Source organism: Canis lupus, chromosome 4, assembly GCF_003254725.2.
Source record: "Canis lupus dingo isolate Sandy chromosome 4, ASM325472v2, whole genome shotgun sequence".
In the NCBI taxonomy this organism is placed as follows: Eukaryota; Metazoa; Chordata; class Mammalia; order Carnivora; family Canidae; genus Canis; species Canis lupus.
The window spans coordinates 58,479,225-58,500,595 of record NC_064246.1 but is presented as its reverse complement, the minus strand read 5'-3'; the positions used below and the strand labels follow the sequence as shown (position 1 = coordinate 58,500,595).

At 45.3% G+C, this 21,371-nt stretch overlaps 1 protein-coding gene across 1 annotated transcript in view; it reads right to left on the bottom strand.

The window, feature by feature from the left end:
- Positions 1–1,433: 1,433 nt before the first annotated feature.
- Positions 1,434–21,371, bottom strand: part of CCDC69 (coiled-coil domain containing 69) — a 47,854-nt gene continuing 27,916 nt past the window's right edge. Inside the window, exons 4-10 of the mRNA XM_049109436.1 lie at positions 18,995–19,101; positions 18,518–18,605; positions 8,093–8,166; positions 7,025–7,126; positions 6,411–6,530; positions 5,410–5,507; positions 1,434–4,670 (exon numbers count right to left, since the gene is read on the bottom strand). Of these exons, the coding sequence (XP_048965393.1) occupies positions 4,493–4,670; positions 5,410–5,507; positions 6,411–6,530; positions 7,025–7,126; positions 8,093–8,166; positions 18,518–18,605; positions 18,995–19,101 (767 nt within the window). The 3' untranslated portion in view covers positions 1,434–4,492. The remainder of the gene's footprint in view (positions 4,671–5,409; positions 5,508–6,410; positions 6,531–7,024; positions 7,127–8,092; positions 8,167–18,517; positions 18,606–18,994; positions 19,102–21,371) is intronic.

Below are 21,371 nucleotides of genomic sequence, written 5' to 3'. Positions count from 1 at the left end.
GTCTTCCTTCAAATCAACTATTCCAGTCACCCATCCTCCATCAGATCACCTGTTCCATCAACTACTCATCCTCTATCAGTTCGACCACCCCAACCATTCATCCTCTGCGAACTTAACCAATCCACCCGTTCATTTCATTTAATCGCTCTAACAATCAGTCAACACGTTTGTCACCATTTCTCTCCCATCATTTCCATGGTAGACCCGTCTTCCTCCCCCAAACCCATCATCCAAGCTTCAGCAACATCAGTTCAACTTGGAGAGAACTTCAGCGTGACCTGTATGGCTCTGGGTGAGCCGGAGATTGCTGTGGACTTTATCTGGGAATATCCAGGGCAGAAGGTAAGCAGAGGGGAAGAAGAGGTGTGTATGTGTGTCTGTGGTGATGGTGTGTTGGGCAGGAGCATGGGAGTGAGGAATTAGGATGAGGATCGTGGCAGAGCAGAACCACTGCTAGACCAGTACTCTGAGTGACCTTGGGCAAATCACCTCCCTTTCTCTGGGCCTCAGTTTCCTTGTTTAGATTACTGTATAAAATATATAATTTGCTCCTTTGTTAATTAATCCAACAGTAATTACTGAGCACCCACCACATGCCAGACACTGTACTTAGTGCAAAGACCACAATGATGAGGCAAAAAGAGCTATGGCTTCTGCTGTCTGCAGCTTACCATCTAAATAGGGAGGAAGGAGTGGGAAATGAATGTGATCATGGAGAGAATATGAAGTGCTACATCGAGAATACAATAGGGCAATGTGACAGGGTCTTCTTGAGATAGAGTGGTCAGGGAGTGTTCTCTGAGGTGACATTCAAGTTGAGACTGGATGGGCCCAAATCTCATGAATACAGGGCTGGGCAAGTGCTCAGGCCCCATGGCTGGTGTGTGTAGTAAGAGATGGACAAAATCCATTAGCAACTGTCTCCTGGGTACCTGCTGGAGGTCAGACGTTCCTAAGGTGTTGTTCAACAGATGGTTGTGATGTTCCTTCCTCTCAAAGAACTTACCCCCAGAGCCCTCAGACATCTGGAAAGCAGCTGGGTCAAACGGTAGATCCACCAGCACTGACAACTTCAAAAATTCTTCACAGGGCTTCCTGAAAGAGCTAGAATTTGACATGACCCTGGAGGGGGGGCTAGACCAACAAAAATATGGTGAAGGTGAGCTCCCCAGAGGCCACAAGAGGGAAAGAGTGGGGGAACATTCTCCCACTTGCCCAAAACGAAAACCAAGACCCAGCAAGGGGAAAAGACCACACAGGTGGTTGGGAGACATGGCTTCACTGTGCTGGCCTTTCCCCAGTGTGTTCCTTGGAATGGTAGGGCACCGAAAAATTCAGCCTCAAACCCCTAAAAAAGTGTTTTTAGGAAAACATTGCCTCCTATAACCACCACCTGCCTTGGAGATTCAAAACTCACATGCACATGCGACAGACACAGTGGTCTGAGTCTCAATTTAATTTTGCTTAACTCAGTGTTTCCCAAACAATTTAATAGAACCCCACCTCCCCTCCACACCCCGCTTTGGGGAGGTAGCACCCATTAACAATCACACAAAACCAGAGTGCCACACTGGGGCGGGAGGGGGGGGGGTGCTCCCAGCCAAGGTACTTCCTGTATCTCCTTGGGTAGGGGAGGAGACCCCAGCTTCTCCCCAGGGACCTGAGAAGCTCACATTTGCCACAAAGAACCTGCCCTTTCAGGTGCTCTGATATGCATGTACGACCTTGGGCGAGTCACTGTCCCTTTGTCCTTTTCCTGAAGGAATACACAGTGCCTCTTACTCGCCTGCTGGTGCCTGAGTCAGAGGTGACACCTGGGGTAGCTGATGGACAATTATTTTTTTGTCCTTTCAGTTGGGCCGACCCCCCTATGTCAGCAAGTGGGCCAGTGTTGTTCACCAAGAGGGCCAGGTACAACAGGTGGCAGGGAGCACCCTGTACGTGGAAGAGGCTCAGGTTGGGGACTCTGGCATCTACACCTGCCAGGCCACCAACCTCCAGGGCATGGGGACTGCCACCACCCATGTCCTTGTGAACACAGGAAGCCGTCACATCTCCCCTGCCCCTTCCTAGCGCCCTCCCTGACTGCTGGCATCTTAGTGGAGCCAAGGGCAGACATGGGGGTAGGTTACCATGTGACCCTTGGTGCTTTTGATGCCCAGGAGTTGTCACTCGCACAAGGACTACAAAAGGAACCTTCACATCACCCCTTATACCCTGCTGTCCATCACTGCTTCCACCAACCTCACAGCTTCCCTCCAAGCCCTGACCTGTTCTGATGGCCAGTCTTCACTCCAACATCAGGCCCCATTCCAAGGCTGGGCAAAGCTAGGGCCATTGGGGTACCAATACCCCAAGAGGGAGCCTAGAGCCTCTAGGCAAGTCACTCAGGCCCAGGACATTTTCCTCAATGATCCCTGCCACCAGCAGGGGTCCTCAGTGAGGGGCCACCTCCTCCCTCACCCGGGGAAAACACAGGGGCCAGATAAACTTGTCTGCTGGGGTGAGGGCGTGACCACAGCTTAGCTCCTGGCACCCACCACATGCTATATGAGGGAGAAACCTCACTCCCCGCTTGCCCCTTCTGCAGACCAGCCCCTCTCAATTAAAATGATGCTTTCTAAAGTGCATACTGCAGCCTGAAGTGCTTAGGTTGGGGTAGAAAGTTGGTCAAAGGAGTTTAGAAAATGCTGGACACACTGGAAATTGCAGTGCACATCAGCACATTAAAGGTTCTGAGAAGTCCTGCAGGTCTGTTTAACTTGATTGAACCTAGAGTTTCTCAAACTGCTTGGCTACCAATTCTTTTCTTGGTCATGCCTATTAATGTGCAATGAACTAGTGCATCGCAGACAAACTTTGGGAAACATTGCATGAAGAAGTACGTGTATACTTGACTCCAGAGCTGTTTCCAAGACTCCGAGATGGATAACTTGTTTGCCTGTGGCCGGAGAAACAGCTCAGCACTCCCCTAGCCCTACTAGGGGAGAAATGGAGAAACAGATTTGCATCTGAACTCCTAGAACAAGAAATGGCTGAAGACCAGATCCAAGGGAATGAAGAAGGCAGTCTGGGATGATAGAGCCAACCTCAGTTCTCCTGGACTGACTTTTCTTACTTGCTGGTCTGGGGCCTGGGGCTGGAGCTGGGGAATCTCACTGGCTCCTGTGATCTCAGTTTGCTCTGAAGAGAGATAAGAATGGGGCTTCAAGGATCTTAGATGGCTGAGGGGAGGGAGGTGTATGTGAGAGCATTGAATTAAAATGCTCTGCGCAAGGGAGGGTTTATTTTATCATTATCATGTCCAGCTGACCCGAAGCTTCCTGAGAAGAATATAAAATCCATAGACGGTCTGGGCTGGACAGGCCTGCTGAGGTTAGTCTGGCCACCCCTCTGCACTGATGGGGAAGCTCAGGGCCAGGTTCTGGGGTCCTGGTGCCTGGCATCAGGGGTGGCAGAACGAGTAAAGGTAAGGAGCAGGAGTATGAGAGATTGGAAGTGGGTGGGGGCAGGTAGAGGAAGGAGGACAAAGACCAAGTCACACTTCTGATCTTTCCAGAGCCTGGAAAGAAAAACAAGCACAACAAGCTAAGGGCTGGATGACAGATGAGTTCCTGTCCTGGCTTTGTGGGTCCCACTCCCCACCTTGGTTTCCTAGTCTGTACAGGGATGAGGTTCCAACACTGGCAGCTAAGTGTACCCAGACCCACTAGGTGGCCCTGCGTCCAGGTGACACGGAGACTAAGAGATCCAGAGGGCTGAGGAGTGAGCCTTGCTTGCCTGGGCAGGGGGGAGGAGCACTGGCTCAACTCCTGGGCTGGCTGGACTCTGGGACTGGGAGCAGTGGCATGCCCCATGTCATACCCAGCCCATGCCTTGGCTGGGCTAGGCCCTGGCACCCCAGTCCCAAGAGCTTCCAGTGACCCCCTTTCCAGCTGCTCACCTTTCCCTGTTGATTCCCAGGGTCTGGCCCACTTCCTCCCCTGCCCCCCAGCCCCTAGTCTGACCTTCAAACTATCCTAGAATGGTACACCGTAGTGACTCAAGGGTCATTCGTGCAGTTCCCCTGGCTGTTTTAGAGGAGAAGTAAACTGAGGCTAAGGGAGGGCCTGAGCAGAGGCAGGAACATCTGGGGGAAGCTGACAAGTCAGGACCAGGGGGTTGTCTCTTTGTCAGATGGCCGCAGCAGCCATGGCTGCCCCTGGGAGAAGCTCAGGACTTCCCTGAGTGGAACAGAGAGAACAGGGAGGGACAGAAGGACTCCTCTTGCTTGTTCCCTGGGCCAACTCAAGGGAAGGCACACCTGGGGCCCCAAAGCCCCAAGGGTGATCCTGCATGGCCCGAGCCCCCAGGGTCACTGGGCACACACCGGCTCCCCATCTCACTCCTGCCCTCGGCCCCTCCGGGAGAAAGAAGGCCTCTGCTGTCTTCTCTGGTGAGTCCTCAAGAGGGAGCTGCCACCACAGGCGTCGTGGCGGGCCCAGGCCGGGCCCTAGCTGGCCAGGAAGGAGACCTCGGTGGGGGTGACGGAGGCCAAGGGGAAGGCAGCGGAGGCGTCGGCCCCCAGGACCCGGTACAGCAGCTCCTCCTTCTCTTGCTGGAGCTGTCGCCGCAGCTGGGACTCCTTCTCCAGGGCCTCGCGGGCGAGAAGCAAGTCCTCGGAGAGCTGCCTGTGGATGCAGACGGGGCGGCGCGGCCGCGGGAAGAGCCTGTCAGCGGCTGCACACACCAGCCCCTTCCTCTAGGAGGCCTTCCTCAGGTGGGCCGCCCTCCTGGGCTCCTGGGCCCTCTTGTTTGCAGGAGGCCATTTGATCCGTTGCCAGAGGAACGTGGCCCTCAGGGGCCACAGCTCCGGGTTCAGCTGTACCCCACCACTTAGCTATGCAACCTGGAACGAGTTATTTAGTCTTGCCAAATTTCAGTTTCCTCATTTTGTAAAATGGGAGGGACAATAGGAGGAGGACCAGCTCGTAGAGTAATGAGGATCAGGTGAGATAATATGTAAAGAATTCAATGAATTATGTCTGACACACGATACTAGCCCTCATTTACTAAGCCTTCAGAATGGGTTCATTCATTCATGTGCATTCATTCGTTCATTAGGCCATCCCAGCTAGAAATTTCCTGTGTCCTCTTCCTGTATTGGGCTTTGCCATGGAGCCTGCTTAGCCAGGATGGGGACAGATACCAATCCGGGCACAGAGACTTAGGTTTCTGGGTAGAGCTGGTCCATTGGGATTCCTGACTCCCAAGGAAAGAGGGGCCACATTCCCCAGAAAGGCTTGCCCTTCACCCCTGCCCTCCCCCCGCCCCATGTCAATCCATTCCCTAGGTTCTCTGAGACCTTCCCAACTGGAGATTTTGACCAAATGGTGGTGATGGGAGGAAAGGAGGCAGGGCAACAGCTACCTTGACATAATCATCTGGTTGCGGCCCCGGACATGGAGGTCCTCGTTCTCCTGCTGCAAGGTGGTGATTTTTTCCTCTAACATCAGATTTTTCTCTTTCTGTAACAAATCAGAAGGAGCTCAGAGAAGCCACCAAACTCACATGGCACAATGTGTGCCATCACCTACCTCTTATCTGTGGTCACTGAAAACCCTGACTCATTCTGGACTAGATGTTACATTTCGTGAAGCAGGAAGATTACTTAAGAAAAAAAGTGTAACTAAGGAGTGAACAAGGGGCTGCCAATTTTTAATTCTGCTACACGAGACATAGGAAAAGAATACAGCCACTCCCATCTAACATCTCCATCAGTTCATAAGAGAAAGGATATTTTTGGTTCTCTAAAGTCAGAAGGATATAATCTATATAAATAAAATTCCATGTGTCTGCTATGCTCTTCCACAAGAACGGCTGAACAAAATTCACAGGAACATCTGAGATGGTCTGATTAGAATATGGGTCGTGTGGCACACACAGCAGGGAGATTTCTTCTGGAGTAACATAATCTCTGTTTGGATTCAACCCTAGGTTCCCAAGGCCTCCCTTCTCACGGAAACAAAGCCAGCTGTGTGCTCAATGCCCACCACTCTCCAGGCCTGCCCTTGCTGACTCTGGCTGCCTTTCTATCTGATTTTTCAGCCTTGTTTTCTTCCCTGGTCCCTCCTGATGAGCCAGGGTACCTGCCCTGCTGTCACCCAAGTTATAGCAACAGGAATAGCCAAGAAAAGCACAGGGTCTGGATGAGAAGGGGCCACTGCTTGATCCAGATCAGCCACAGGCCAGCCTCAGCTGTCTCAAGGGTCAGCATGGGTCAAAGCCAGGGCAGGTCAAAGCCAGTGCAGACCAGGCTGGAGCCTCCTCAAAGTCCCTTCCCTCCACGCACTTTACAGAGGAAATGCCCAGAAAGCAGAAGCCTGAGAACACATTCCCCCCACCCCCATCAGCTGCTTCCAAGCACAGACCACTGTTTCCATGAGGATCAGCCGCTTGTCCAGCTCGTGAATACGCTCGTTCTTCATCTCGATAACAAAGTGTAAGCTTTCCAGCTCCTGCTCCCAGAACTGGCTGGGGCTCCCATAATCCTAGACAGGGACACAGAGTGATCTCATTAGACCAGCAGGCAGGGAGAGGGGATGCAGGGAGTACCTGTCTCTCTCCCACTCTGCTTGCAAATCACTGTTTGCCTCTCACCAGTCACCTCCCTCCCTTGGCTCATGGTAAGTGCTTAATACACTTGACCTCATTCTAGCCTAACACTAGCCTCTGAGGCAAGTCCCACTACCACCACAGATGAGGAACTGTCATTCAGATAGGTGATGATGCTTGTGCTAAGTGGTAGGTTAGCTCTTTGCATGTAGTTCCTTTCGAATCCAGAGCCCAAGCACTTCCTATTTTCCCTATGCTTCTCTCTCATCCTTCCTTTCCCCTTCAATGACACAGGGATCCTGTTTCTTCCAGGCCCTTGTGAAAGTAAGAGTGTCAAGTCTGGGCCCTTGAAGAGGGCCTGGCCTTTCCTGTTGCCCAGACCCTGACTTCCCTGGAGATCTGAGAAGGGAAATCCCTCCCTGCCACCTACCTGGATGTGCTTCTTATAGTCTCGGCTCAGAATGGACTCTTCTACCCTCTTCATCTTGGCCTGGAAGACCTCCAGCTGTGACGACAGTTCATCAATGGTCTCCTGGAGAAGGGAGTGGGAGGGAGATGGTCAAAGTCTGGTTCATAAAGGCTGTGGTGGACATCTGCATATCCCAGCGAGGGGGCAGTTTTGGGTTTTTCCATCTATCTTCACTCTGCCCTCCCCAATAATGCAGGTTTGATTTGCTGCAACCACTGCTTGAAACACACCTGCCCCGTCTCTCGTCATAGAGCCTTCAAGGACTCCCTCTGCCCTCAGGGACGATGTCCCAGTGTTCAAGGCTGGTGGTGCTAACTTGGCATTCAAAGCTCACCTGAACAGGGCTCTGCACTTTCCCAGTCTTCCCTCTCACTGCTTCTGTGGCCAGGCACCTGCCAGTCCTCCCGCTGCCAGGGACATCCCTGCCTCCTACTTTCTCGCACCCAAACCAAACCTGGTCCATGACCTTCAGGATAGAGCAGGCCTTTCATATGGCTCACGGGCCCCAGCACTTGGCCCTCACCTCCTCCCCAACCTTACTTCCCTCCCACTCATACTCTTCATCTTAGACTTCTTTCAGTTCCACGGGCAATCCAGATTTTCCTTTTTTCTCCATGTCTTTAAGCACACTGTTTTTTTTCTGCCTAGGGCACTCTTTTTACCCCTCTTCATCTGAAGAATTCCAACCTACCCTTCAGGTTCCAGCTAAGATTTCATCTTTCTGGGGAGTCCCTGACCTGATAAACTGGCTCAGAGGCCTTCCTTCGTGCTCCCACATGCCTGCCTGTATCCACCTGGCAGCCCAGTCACAATGTGGTACCCCAAGATCCTCCAACAACAGTCCTCAGAGAAATAGGCCAATCCTAATCTCAGACCAAGTCCTCCTGAGCTAATAGCCCCATCACCACATCAAGGGGCTGGATACACAGAAGACACTCACTTATGCCCCTCACATCTAAGTAGAGGCCATGCTACTTTCCCTCAGGGCCTCCCCTCCCCCACAGAGTCAGCCATGGCCTACCCTCTCACCTGCAAGGTCGCCTTGGCCTCCTCAAAGGACTGGGTAAGGGCTTCCTTCTCCTGCTCATGTGAGGCCCGGAGGACTGCAGGGAAAGGAGACCTCTGTGAGCTCAGACACCCAGGCCCTTTACCCGAAAGCCTTCTGGGAGGTGCCATGAGGGCCGGAGAACCTGGGTGATCAGCTGGGGCCCACAGGGGCCAGGGGTCTGGGGATGGTCTTATTCATACTTCCTTTCCTGGGCTTGCAGCTGTGCCAGAAGCATAGTAGATATTAATTAAAAGCTTGTGGAAATGGAAACAAGTTGTATCTTGAGAGGAACTGTGAACCCTACCAGAGTATGGGAGCCACCCACACCTCACTTTGGCTAAGACCCTGCAGTAAGCTTGTCCATCTTGTTCACCATGCCCTCATATGCAGAGGGTCAATGTTTTGTAAGCTGGGTTACCCAAACTTTGAAACAATTAAATCGTTACTTATCGAACCTTAGCATAAAACTGCAGTAAGTACACTTGATTTGCCACCCAGAAATCTATGTCGTCCTGGTTCTGCTTCTTCACAACTGAGGAACCTTGAGAGGATCACTTCAAATATTGAAAAGTTCTATTGCCTCAACTGTGAAATGAGTTGTTCTAAGGGATGACTCAAGGATGACATGAGAAAACAACATACATGGGCTTTCCAGACTGGGCAGTGCTGGGCAGATTTGCTATCATTCTCCCAAATCAATATAGTTACATATCTTGTGTTTGTCTCTTAAGATTTTATTTATTTATTCATAAGAGACACAGAGAGAGAGGCAGGTTCCCTGCAGGGAACCCAATGTGGGACTCGATCCCAGGACCCTGGGATCATGACCTGAGCCAAAGGCAGATGCTCAACCACTGAGCCACCCAGGAGTCCCTATAGTTACATTTCTTATCCCACCTCCTCTACAGAGTTCCTCATGGAAAATTCCTACCTTGTCTCAGCTAGAAGAAGACAATGTAAAGTGACGAATCAATGGGTGGGATGAAACAGGACAGAGAGGACAGGAAAGAAAAGTTTCACATGACCAAAAGCCTAGGTATACAGTGGGCCTGTGTCAGAGAGAAAACAATGTTCAGTAGTATAAATGTGATAGAGCTGTCAGAAATTAAAGAGATCAGGGCAGCCCTGGTGGCCCAGCGGTTTAGGGCCACCTTCAGCCCAGGGTGTGATCCTGGAGACCCAGGATTGAGCCCCATGTCAGGCTCCCTGCACGGAGCCTGCTTCTCCCTCTGCCTCTCTCTCTCTCTCTGTCATGAATAAATAAAAATAAAATCTTAAAAAAAAAAAAAGAAAGAAAAAGAAATTAAAGAGATCAGCTATAAAAAATTACAGGCTGAATTTTTTTCCAACTATGGGCCAAATTTGTTAATTTGCCTATCAAGACAGGTTCTGATTCCAGGTAAGATAGAGGATATTGACTCCATAACACTTTGTCCTCCTGAATATAGCTCTAAGACCTAGACAGAATGAATGGAGTAGCTATTTGCAGACTCAGAAAAGTAAATGGTAGCAGGGAGACTGGGCAAGAAGATCAGAATTTGAAGTACCATGGAACCAGTAGTCTTAAACAAGACTTAGAATCTCATGTTTTCAAATATTTCAGGATATAATACAAAACTGCTCAGCATATGAATCCAAATGGCTCAGCACACAAATCCAAAATGGCTCAGCATACAAATCCAAAATTGCTCAGCATACAAAGAAGCAGGAAAATCTTAACTTGGCTGAGAAAGACGTTCAGCAGAAGCCAACACTGAGATGCTACAGATGTTGGAATTATTAACAGAGACTTTAAGGCAACTGATGTAAAAATGCTTCATGAAGTAAGGGTGAGTATTCTTGAAAAGAATGGAAAGTAGAAAGCCTTAGCAAATATATAGAAGCTATAGAAAAGAACCAAAAGGAAATTTTAGAACTAAAAAGTGTAATAAATGAAATTTAGAAAAAACCTCACTGGGTGGGCTCAGTAGCAAAATAGAGATGACACAGGTAAAGAGCCAATGAACTTGAATATAGAGCAATAGAGATTATCTAGTCTTAACAACAGAGAGAAAAACGATTGGGAAAAAATGAACAAAGCCTCAGGGACCTGTAAAACAATCTGAAAATGTCTAATATTTGTGCATCAGAGTCTCAGAAAGGGGAGAGAAAGAGTGCAGCACAGAAACTGTATTTAAAGAGAGAATAGTTGAATGCTTCCCAAATCTGGCAAAATATAAACCTCTAGATTGAAGACACTCACTGAACCCCAAACAACGTAAACCCAAAGAAATCCACACCCAGACACATCATTTTGGATAACTAATGACAAAGAAAAATCTGGAGCAGAACCAGAAAAAAATGGTGCCTTAGAAGAAACAATACTTTGAATGACTGGATTTCTTATGAGAAACCTTGGAGACAAGACAAAGTAAGAACATAAATAAGGAATAAGAACTGCCAAAATAAAAGGACTGTAAATCTAGAATCCTATAGCCATTGAAAATATCCTCAGGAAAAAAAGGTGAAACTAAAACATTCTCAGATGAAACAATGCTAAAATAATCCCCCACCTGCAGCCCTTCTTAGAAAATTGCTTAAGAAACTCTTCAGACAGAAAGCACATGATACCAGAGGGAAACTCGGAACTTCAGGAGTGCAGGAGAGCAACAGAACAGTAAATTCCTAGGCAATAGAATAGACTACTCTTCTTTTTCTTCCCTTGTGCCCCTGAAGATATGAGTGATGGTAAATCAACGTTATAAACAGTGTAACACTTTCTGATGGTGCATTCAATGTAAGTGGATGTAATACCTAAGAGAAGTACCACAAGAAAGAGAGAGGTAGAGACCTGCATGATGGTAGGCTTGCTACATTCCACTGGAAGTGGCAAAATGTGAATTCTAGGTAGACTCTTAAGTATTTTGTAATTCTTAAAGCAGTCACCCCCCCCAAAAAAAAAAAGAAAAGAAAAGAAAGACACCAAAACCAACCAAACAAAAAAGCCTATACAAAGAGATATAGTAAAAAAAAAAAAAGAAAAGAAAAAAAAAAAAACACAGAGACAAGCTAAAATGGGATACTAAATGTGTTACTAAAATGCTAAAATGGGATACTATTTCAAATACTCCAAAAGAAAGCAGGGAAAGGAAAGTAGAAGATTAAAAAAACAGAATGACCAGAAAACAGATACAAAAATAACAGACCTACATCCAACCATATCAATAAGAACATTAAACCAGGGGCGCCTGGGTGGCTTGATCAGTTCAGTGTCTGCCTTTGGCTCAGGTCATGATCTCAGGGTCCTGGGATAGAGAGACCCTGCATTGGGCTCCCTGCTCAGCAAGGAGTCTGCTTCTCCCTCTGCCTTTGCTCCTCACCCTGCTCACCCTCTCTCTCTAAAATAAAATAAAATAAAATAAATAAAATAAAATAAAATAAAATAAAATAAAATAAAATTAAATTAAATTAAAATAAAATAAAATATAAAAAAAATAAAATAAAATAAAAATAAAAATAATAAAAAAATAAAATAAAATAAAATAAAATAAAATAAAATAAAATAGGGCACCCTGGGTGGCTCAACGGTTTAGCGCCGCCTTCAGGCCAGGGCCTGATCCTGGAGACCTGGGATCGAGTCCCACATTGGGCTCCCTGCATGGAGCTTGCTTCTTCCTCTGCCTGTGTTTCTGCCTCTGTGTGTGTGTGTGTGTGTCTCTCATGAATAAATAAATAAAATCTTAAAAATAAATAAATAAATAAAATCTTAAAAAATAAGAATGCTAAATTAAATGGTTCAAACATTGTAAAAAAGACAGAGATTGTCAGAATGGATCTTATTAAAAAAAAAAAAACCCAGCTATGGGCTATTTACAAGAAACCCATTTTAAATATATGTCACAGGTAGATTAAAAAGCAAAAAGGTAGAAAAAACATTAATCAAAGGAAAATTGCTGTGGCTATATTCATTTCAGATGAAGTACACTTAAGAATAAGGAATATTATGAGGAATAAAGAAGGACATTACATAATGATGAAGAGGTTAGTTTTCTAAGAAAACATAATCCTCAGTGTTTATATACCTAACAAAGGAGCTTCAAAATACATGAAGCAAAAATGAACAGAACTGAAAGGAGAAATGGACAAATATACACAATTATGGTAGGGGTCTGCAACACTCTGCAGTATTCAGTAGAAAAAGGAAGTGTAAAATCTGGAAGAATACAGAGGAACGGAACACTGTCAACATCCTGATTTAACTAATTTATAAAGTACAACTTACAGTGGCATAATACACATGTTTTCAAGTGCACATAAAACACTCACAAGATAGACCATATCCTGAACCATAAAACAAGCCTTAACCAGAAAAGGAGCAAAATACAAACTATGTTTTCTGACCATAATGAAACCAAACTGGAAATCAGTCACAGAAAGAGAACTATAAATCTCCAAACACTTATGAGTGTTCAATGAGCCAAAGAGGAAGTCTCAAAGGAAACTAGAAAATATTCTGAACTGAACAAAAATGAAAATACAAAAACATCAATCCATGGGATTTAGGGAGAAATTTATAGCACTAAGTGCTTATGTTAAAGGAGAAGGGTCTCGGGGTGCCTGGGTGGCTCAGCAGTTAAGCATCTGCCTTCAGCCCAGGGCATGATCCTGAAGACCCAGGATCGAGTCCTACGTCCGGCTCCCTGCATGGAGCCTGCTTCTCCCTCTGCCCTGTATCTCTGCCTCTCTCTCTCTCTGTGTATGTCATGAATGAATAAAAAATCTTAAAAAAAAAAAAAAAAAGAGAAGGGTCTCAAATCAGTCATCTAAACTTCCAGCTTAAGAAATCACAAAAAGAAGAGCTAAGTATAAAGCAGGCAAACAGAAGGAAGAAAATAAAGATAACAGAAATCAATGAAAATCAAAATGGAAAAATCAGGGGGAAAAAATCAAGGAAACCAAAAGCTGGGTTGGGGAAAGGATTAATAAAGTTGATGGACCCTAAATAAGACTGACAAAGAAGAAAGAGAATACACAAACTACCAATTTCAAGAAATTAAGAGGAAATATCACCACAGACACAGAAGATATTTATAACAATAGTATGAGACTACTACAACAATTCCATGCATATAAGCTCAATAACTTAGGTGAATTGTAGCAATTCCTGAAGAACCACAAACTACCCAAACTCACCCAAGGTAAAATACATAACCTGGGCATTCCTATAACTAACTATTAAAGAATTTGAATGTGTACTTAAATACTTTCTGGAAAAGAGATGTTTGAGAACAGATGGTTTATTCACAAACTCTGCTGAACATTTAAAAATGATACAATACCAGTTCTATACAATCTTTTCCAGAAATGAAAGGGGAAGGGACAGTTCTCAATCATTCCATGAGGCAAGCTATACCTTGAAACGAAAACCAGATTGATGGTACAGAAAAAGAGCCCTAGTGAACATAGACACAAACATCTTCAGTGAAATATTACCAACTCGAATTCAGAAATACATGAAAATGAATAATACAATGTGACCAAGTAGGGTTTATGCCAGGAATACAAGGCTAGGTGCAAAATTTGAAACTCAAATCAATGTAACCCAAAATATTAACAGTCCAAAGAAGAAAAATCACACAATTATATGAGTCATAGATCTAAGTGTAAAACTTTAAACCATACAAATTTTGGAAGACAATATAGAAGATTTTTGTTGTCTGGGGTTCAGTATTGAATTTTTAAGATATGATACCAAAAGCATAATGAAAAAAGAAAAAATAATAAATTGAAATTTATCAAAATTGAAGACTTTGCTTTGTAACATACATTGTTAAGAGAATGAGAAAAAAAAAAAACCCTACAGACTAGGAGAAAATATGTGCAAATACAAAGGACTTGTATCCAAAATGTATAAAGATGTCTCAAAACTCAACAGTAAGAACAAGCAAGCTAGTTAATGGGTAAGAGACTTGAATGGACATTTGACCAGATGATATACAGACCACAGGTAAGCACAAGAAAAAATGGTCAACATCATTAGTCATTACTGAAATGCAAATCAAACCCATGATGATATATCACCACACACCAATTAGAACAGCTAAGGTTAAAAAAAAAAGTTGGCAAGTATTCAGTGAGAAGCAACAGTGGAATTCCTGTACTGCTCAGGGGAATGCAAAATGGTAGCCACGTAGGAAATCAGTTTCCCATTTCTCATGAGGCTGAACATACATTTACTATATGGCCTATTCATCCTACTCTTGCATTATTTACCCAAGGGAAATGGAAACTTATGAACACACAGAAATCTGTACATGAATGTTCCAAAGAGCCTTATTCACATTCGCTTCAAACTGGAAACAATCCATATGTCTTACAAGTGGATGAGTAAACAATGGCCTTGAAAAGACAAAACTATAGTGATGGGGAACAAATCAGTAGGTACCAGGAATTGGTGTAGGGGTGGAGATGAGTACAGAAGGATAGCCTGAGGGGCACCTGGGTGGCTCAGTCAGTTAAGTGTCGGACTCTTGGTTTCCACTCAGATCATGATCTCAGGGTTGTGGGCTCAGGCTCCCCCGCAGGCTTCACACAGTGTGGAGAGTCTACTTGGGAATTCCCTTTCTCCCTCTTCCTCTATTCCTTCTCTTGCTTATGTGCTCTCTCTCTAATAAAATGAAATAAAATATTAAAAAAAAAAAAGGATAGCCTGATAGAATTGGGGGGAGGTGGAATTGTTTTGTATCAGATTAAGGTGATGATCACGTGAATGTATACCTGTGTTAGAATGTATGGAACGGTACACCAAAAAAGTCAATTTTACTGTGATAATTTTAAAAATAAAAACATGAATAAGTAAATAAATCTTTAAAAAAAGTTTTAAAAATAAAAACAAAAAAGAAAACAAAAGACAACAAAGAATCATCAATATGGAAAACTACCACTAGTTTTTCCCAGTTATCTATGTATCATTTCCCAAACAAATAAAATCCTTTATTTTCCCTCCCACTATGCTTTTTATTCATTCATTTCATACACATTTATGTACCACCTAATATAAGCCAAGTGATTTAGAAATATCTATGAAGGAATTCTGACTGGTGGAAAGAACTCAAGACAAGCAGTCCCTTCTCCTCTGGGGTTTTTACAAAAGGAAAATTTTCTTATCAATATATTTATAATGCTAAAAAGGGTATCAAAGCAATGTGCAGAGAACAAAGTTGCTTTCCTACAATAGCCTAGTGACATGGGAAAGGTAGATTTTATTTTTTAAAAGATTTTGTTTATTTATTACAGAGAGAGAACATGAGTGGTGGGGGAGTGCAGAGCATGAGGGAGAAGCAGACTCCCTGCTGAGCAGGGAACCAGACTATGTGGGGCTTGATCCCAGGACCCTGAGATCATGACCTGAGCGGAGCAGACGCTGAACTGACTGAGCCACCCAGGCGCCCAGGGAAGGTAGATTTTAGAGATATGGAAACCCAACTGAGATTCAACGTAGATTGTAGAGGCATAGACACTGAACTAAGGTTGAGTGACAGGCCCAGGATTGCACAGCACGTTAGAATTAAAACACAGCTCTTCAAATTCCCTGGGCGAGGGCTTCAAATCCATTCCAAAACATTTTGTGCTAATGTTGCAATATGTTTCAAGAATCTTAAAATTGTTCAGACCTCTGTTCTAGTTATTCCGTTTCTGGGAATCTAAGGACATAACGTGAAATGTGGGCACATCTTTATGCAAAAGACGTTTAGTGCGGTGTTATTTACAGCAGTTAAAATCTGGAAGTCTAGACTCACAGGATATAAGGAAAACCATGTATGCAATAGTCTAACCTTTATCAACATTTACAAGCAGAATAATTACTTGGAAACATGTGGGAAACAATGTTAAATGAAAAGAACAGATCTAAAATTTCACATATAAAATCATCCCAACTGGGGTCGCCTGGGTGGCTCAGTAGGTTGAGCATCTGACTCTTGCTTTCAGCTCAGGTCATGATATCAGGGTGGTGAGATCAAGCCCCAAGCTGGAGGCTCCTTGAGATTCCCTCCCCCAGCTGCTCTCTCTCCCTCTGCTCCTCCTCCTGCTCTGGTGCTCTCTCTCTCTTTCTCTCAAATAAATAAGTAAATCTTAAAAAAAAAATCCTATCTGTATCTTTAAAAGATAGTTTTTGGCAAAGATCATGCAAATACTAATGATTAAAGTAAACAATGGTATAACATTTTCTAGGTCTGTTTCAATAGAATAAGAAATGTACATAACCTTCTCCAAAGAAGTTATACAAATGGCCAAAATGCACATGAAAAGGTGCTCAGCAAAATTAGGCATTAGGAAAATGCAAATCAAAACCACTAGGAGATACCACTCCACTCCCCACTAGGATGGCGACAATGACCACAATAGCAGCAAGAATGGAAAGACAAGTGTTGGCAAGGATGCGGTGCAACTGGAAGCCTCGTGGTTGCTGATGGATGCAGAGTGGCGCAGCTGCTGTAGCAAACACTTTGGCGTTTTCTCAAAAAGTGGAACATAGATTTACTGTATGAGCCTGCAATTCTACTGCTGGGTGTACACCCAGGGTAACTGAAAGTGGGTGTGCAAGCAGGTGCTTGTACTAGTGGCACTATTCGCGGTGGCCAAAGGGTGGAGGCAGCCCAGGTGTTCATCAACTAATAAACAAATAACAAAGTATGGTGGGTCCATACCAATAATAATGGATATGACTCAGCTATAAAAAGGAATGGAGTAGTTTTTCAAGTGGGAGAGGAAAAAAGAAATTGTAGTGTAAATGTAAGCTGAAGCATGGATGTGCCCTGCAAACATTATGCTGGGTGAAGAAGCCAGACATGGGGTGGGATGGTAGGTCACAGATGGTAAGATTCTATTTACTGAGGGTCGACTGGTGGCAGCCAGGGGCTAGGAGGTTGGGGAGGGATGGACTGCTTGGTGGGTATGGGACTCACTTTCAGGGTGATGAGAGTGTACTGGAATGTGATGGGGTGATGGTTGCAGGGCACTGTGAATGTACGAAATGTCACTAATGGTAATGGTCTTATGTGTATGCTACCAAAATAAAAAAAAATACATGAACTTTGACACACCAACTTTACTAGAATGTTATTCAATTTTTAAAAAGATTTTATTTATTTATTCATGAGAGACACAGAGAGAGAGGCAGAGACACAGGCAGAGGGAGAAGCAGGCTCCATGCAGGGAACCTGACGTGGGACTCTATCCCAGGACCCCAGGATCACACCCTGAGCCTAAGGCAGACGCTCAACCACTGAGCTACCCAGGCATCCTACTAGAATATTATTCTCAGGAAAAAGTCATGAATGTGGCAAAGATGTACAAAACAGAGTTTACTGTGTAAGTATCGTTGCTATTATAAACAATGGCAAAAGTTTGAAATTATCTAAATGCTTAACCAATGGGCTCAGATGAACAAGGGCTGACATTAGAATGCTGTGCAATTACTAAAACTTATGTTACAGAAGTGTAATGACAAGATATTAATAGAATTCAAAGTGAGAACAATTTATTTCCTCCCCCAATGTCTGTGTGTTTATGTGTATAGATGAATATCCCAGGTACACGTACACATACACACACACAGAATGAAAGGGATCCATAGCAAAGGGATAACATTGACTAGTTCTGGTGGAATTACATACAATTTTAATTTTCTCAATAATATAATAAACACTAATAATTGTTTGCTAACTATCTTGTGAAATATTAGGCATTGTTCTAAATGTTATCTATCCATCTACCTGTACATCAAATCATTTAATTCTCATAAAGACCCTATGTATTAGGGTCTTAGAATTTAACTAAATTCTTCAAGTTTACATAACCAGTAAGAGAAGAGGTGAAGATGGGATTCAAACCTGTGGCTGCAGAGCCTCAGATCCCAACCACTATGCGGTAAGATCATTTTGTTTGATCCATAGAGTCTAAATTTTATGATGGCCACATCACATATAAAAAGAAAGAAAGTTATCTGAAAAAAATTGCCTAACTATAAATTTTAAGAGCTGTCATTGTTGTAGGGAAGGAATATGGATATTTAAAAAAGAATACGAATTCTTTTTTAAATGGAAAGGGGGGAAAATTCTCTCAATTAAGGTTAAACAAAGCATGGCGTCAGTTTTAAAGTCATGTCCAAAAGGACAAGTCCCAGGACCCTGAAGATTCCAGCCCTGAAGCAGCCAACTATTTGTGGACCAGAGGCAGGAGGGAGGGGCCAGAAGCGGGGGTGGGGGTGGGGCAATAGTAGAAAGGAGGGGTCAGAGGCAAAAGAGAGGGACCAGAGACAGGAGTGGGGGCCAGTGAGAGTCCGGAATTCGAGAGGTGAATTCGGGAGGTGGGAAGAAAAGAAGGACCCTTCTAAACCCTTGCTAGTGAAGCATCTCCATCCTTACCTTGCAGGGTCTCCTCATGCTCTCCGTCCAGGACTCTTCGCTGTTCATCCAGTTTCTCTCGAAGCTCTAGCTCCCTCTCCTTCTCTACCTGGGGGCGGGAAGTGGTTCAGCGGGGCTTCACTGATCCACACACCAACCCCTGGAGCTTTGTGGAGGTTGGTGATCAGAGTCCCACCCCATCATCCGAGTGATGGAAACAACCTGAGCTCAGAGTGGGCACAGACTTTCAAGACATAGTAAACTTGATGCCCTCTCCAGGCAGGAAGTCTTTGTACTGTGTTAGAGTGTTTCCCAATCTTACACTGCATACAATGAGCATAATGAATTACATGCAAGCAGTTACAAATATTTAGTCAAAAGATAAAGGACTTCCTACTGGGTAAAGGAGTAAGAGATACTTACATCAAAATCGAAAGGTAGTCCTCAAGATTAGAAGGGAGGAGGAAAAGAGAGGGCTTGTGTGTCACCTGGACTTACCTGTTGGGCCCATTTCTTCCTCTCTTCCTCATGTTGCTGGAGAATTCTGGTTATCTCCTTCTGGCACTGCTCGGCCTCCTCAGATGGGCAGAGCTGGACAGCTGTGGCTACAGGTGAGGAAGCAAAAAATTCACACACAGCAGAGGGGAGGTCAGGGATGTGGCAGAGAGGATGTAGGAGGTCAGGGGTAAGTGGTGACAACTCCAGTCTCCAGCTCAAGAATGGTTTTAGATGGGAGATCCAGAGGATCCCTGGGTGGCGCAGCGGTTTGGCACCTGCCTTTGGCCCAGGGTGCGATCCTGGAGACCCGGGATCGAATCCCACGTCGGGCTCCCTGCATGGAGCCTGCTTCTCCCTCTGCCTATGTCTCTGCCTCTCTCTCTCTGTGACTATCATTAAAAAAAAAAAAAAATAGATGGGAGATCCACCTCCAGCACCAGCCCCTCACATCTCTCTGGCTTCAGAGACCCTCTTTAGTGTAGGAGCCAGTGATCTCATTATGGCCCCTTAGGATCTAGAGCAGAGCTGGGAACTCAGAGGACGGACTCAGCCCATTAACATGCTCTAGCTCATATCTAAAATTTAAAAAAGGGGGATGCTTGGGTGGCTCAGTGGTTGAGCATCTGCCTTCAGCTCAGGTTGTGATCCTAGGGTCCTGGGATCAAGTCCCACATCTGGCTCCCTGCAGGGAGTCTGCTTCTCCCTCTGCCTATGTCTCTGCCTCTCTCTGTATCTCTCATGAATAAATAAAATCTTTTAAAAATTTTTTAAAAAATAAAAATTTTAAAAAGTTGCTGAGATTTACTTTTACTTCATATACAGATTTCCAGTTTTGCTTGAAGAAGCCCAAGAACTGGCCGCATATACCTTTGTGCCACCCAGGAGTTGACGCTGAGGCACAGCTGTCTTCCCCTTTGTACAGGATGTGGCTCTGCCATTTGCCACAGTCCTTGCCTCTCTCTCCAGAGGGCACATAGAGGGGACCACTCCATCACTTGCTTTACCTGCTGGGGCTGGAGCCTGTGAGTGTCTGGGTGTGTGACCCCCAACTTTTAGCATCCCCCACCCCCATCCTGGCCAACGGCCAGCTAGCTGGAGGCAGAGGGGCTGCTGTGAGTGGGAAGAAGCCTCAAACTGGAAACCTAGATCTCATTAGGGAAACTCCAACACAGGTCCTGCCAATGCCACTCTGAGTCCAACAGGCTCTGGGTGTGACCCAATGCATGATCCACCCTCCCTGTGCCTCAGTTACTCAATATGGGAAACTGGGAAAATAATATTATCTAGCTCACAGGGCTATAGAGATGATTAAATCTGGAAACAATGGCAACAGAAATTATATGAGCAAGATAAGGAGTACTGAGTGCTTACCCAGTGCCCAGGAACCTGTTGAAAGTGCCCCACAGGGAATACGCAGTCCTCACAACAACCCACTGTGGCGGGTACTGTGTTTATCCCCATTTCACAGAGAAGGAAACTGAGAGACAGAGAAGTTATGCAATTGGGCCAGGATCACCCAGCTCACAGTTGGGGGAGAAGGGCTTTAAACCTGCACAGTCTGATCCCACGGCAAGCACCCCTCATTGCCACCTTAACTCTGCTTGCTTACGTACAAAAAGCAGTAAGTGTACTGCCAGGTATTTAGAGGTAGCTCAATAAATGCGCTTTATTTTGAACTACATGCTCTCTAGAGATTCATCATTGCTTATGACAAGTATTAGAGGGGCTGGCATTACTGCTGTGGCTGGCATTATCATATCCATGTTAGTATTATTATCACAGAGTGCCACAGACAGTGCTGGCAAAGGGCTTGGGGAGAAAGGTGAAGAATGGGGCTGCTAGCCAGTTAGCTGGCACTGGGCCTCCTATCGGGGTGGGGGAGGAGAGTAGTGAGTCAGTGCCCTGGAGCCTGGGGGACAGCGGTGACCACATTCAGGGAACCCCAGACTCTCACAAACCATTTGGCTCAGGCTCCCAAATGTTGGTCCACAAGACCAGTCCCAGACTGGCCCCAGCCAGGGAGAAGCTCATAAAAAACATAAATCATCACCAATACCATCAGCCCCCGTCCAAGAGATTCCCGTTTAGCTGGTCTGTGGTGGGGCTCCAGAATCTATATGTTTGTAGCTCCTCCAGGTAATTCTCGTGCACAGGCGGATGATAGAACCTCTGAATTCTGGTCCAGTTGCTTATCTGGTGCTTGAACTCTGTCTACAACGGCCCTGACAGTCTCCAGTCTGTAACTGAACACTTTCGAGGTGGAGAGCTCATTTCATTAGTAGGTAGCTCTGATGGTTTTAAACCAACAATCACACAAAAAAATCCTTTGAGATTGAACTGAATTCCACCTGCCTGTTTCTGTCACCTTGAGGCCCTT